The sequence below is a fragment of the Octopus bimaculoides genome, chromosome 3 (assembly GCF_001194135.2).
Source record: "Octopus bimaculoides isolate UCB-OBI-ISO-001 chromosome 3, ASM119413v2, whole genome shotgun sequence".
Lineage (NCBI taxonomy): Eukaryota > Metazoa > Mollusca > Cephalopoda > Octopoda > Octopodidae > Octopus > Octopus bimaculoides.
This window is the reverse complement of record NC_068983.1, coordinates 40389810-40391144: the sequence shown is the minus strand read 5'-3', so window position 1 is coordinate 40391144 and position 1335 is coordinate 40389810. Positions and strand designations below refer to the sequence as shown.

Genomic DNA, 1335 nt, shown 5'->3' with positions numbered 1-1335 from the left:
GAATAAATAGATAGATAGATAGATAGATAGATAGATAGATAGAGAGAGAGAGAGAGAGAGAGAGAGAGAGAGAGAGAGAGAGATAGAGAGACAGACAGACAGACAGACAGACAGACAGACAGACAGACAGGCGGACGGGCGGACGGACAGACGGACAGACGGACGGATAGGTGTAATATTTAGAACAAGAAAATTGCATCCCTAGCCACTAGGCCTCCACATACATACGTACGTAGATAAATACATACATACATACATACATACATACTCACATACATACATATTCGAAGATGATCTACAATCATTTTGGTAAAATAACCTGAAACGAAAAGAGGGATTTCAACCTCAATGCATCATGGTTAAATACAATTGAGAAAGAATACTATACCTACACTAATAGTAAAGCATACACAATTGATGCAGAAACCTTCGCTATAGCAGCAGGCAAACTGTAGAATGGGAAGGCACATGGAAGGGACCTAATAGTTGGATATTGGTACAAGAAGCTGACATTTTATAGAAACCAATTGATATGTATGTTCAAAAGGACTATGGAAGGTCAGACTGATATATCACATTGGCTTGCTACAGCAAAGACAAATCTTGTTGCCAAAAATGAAGTCACCAAGACAGCAGGGAAACTACAGGCCCATTGCTTGCCTAAACATTATGTACAAACTGTACACAATTTGCCTCAACCAGTTCTTCCAAGACCACTGTGAGTTGAACAACATTGTGACTGATGAAGAAGCTGGTGGAAAGAAGAGAGTGTGGGGATGTACCGAGCAAATTTCAATAAGCAACGTTGTACTGTCTGAAGAAGGAAAACAACACAGAAACTTTGTGACAGTATGGCTTGACTATAAGAAGGTATTCGATTCTATTCTTCATTCATGGTTATTGAAGTGCCTACATCTGGCAAAGGTACCTACTACCTTAATTGCTACTATAGAGAAACTCACTAAGACATGGACAACTATTTTTACCCTCACAACTGAGAACAGAATGATTTTCTAATAGTATAGGCATTTCAAAGGGAATATTCCAGGGAGATAGTCTTTCTGTACTTCTTTTTATTTTGGCACTGAATCCATTATCATTCCTTCTGCAGAAAACAAATGGTTACATATTTGGATCTTCGACTGCTAAAAATACCAATGTAACTCATAATTTCTTTGTAGACGACCTGAAGATTTATGCTAAAGGTGTTAACAATGCCAAAAGACAAATGCAATTAATAACATTTTCAGCTGATATAGGCATGGAATTTGGCCAAATGAAATGTTCATATTTTGTTATAGAACGAGGTACGTCAGTCCCCCAAACCCCAAACCT

The 1335-nt window shown here is 38.1% G+C and overlaps 1 protein-coding gene across 1 annotated transcript; it reads left to right on the top strand.

Annotated features, from left to right (window-relative positions):
- The first annotated feature begins 615 nt into the window (after positions 1–615).
- LOC106876820 (uncharacterized) lies at positions 616–1017 on the top strand. The gene has a single exon (XM_014925535.1). It carries the CDS (start codon positions 616–618, stop codon positions 1015–1017), a length of 402 nt encoding a protein of 133 aa, XP_014781021.1.
- Positions 1018–1335: the final 318 nt, after the last annotated feature.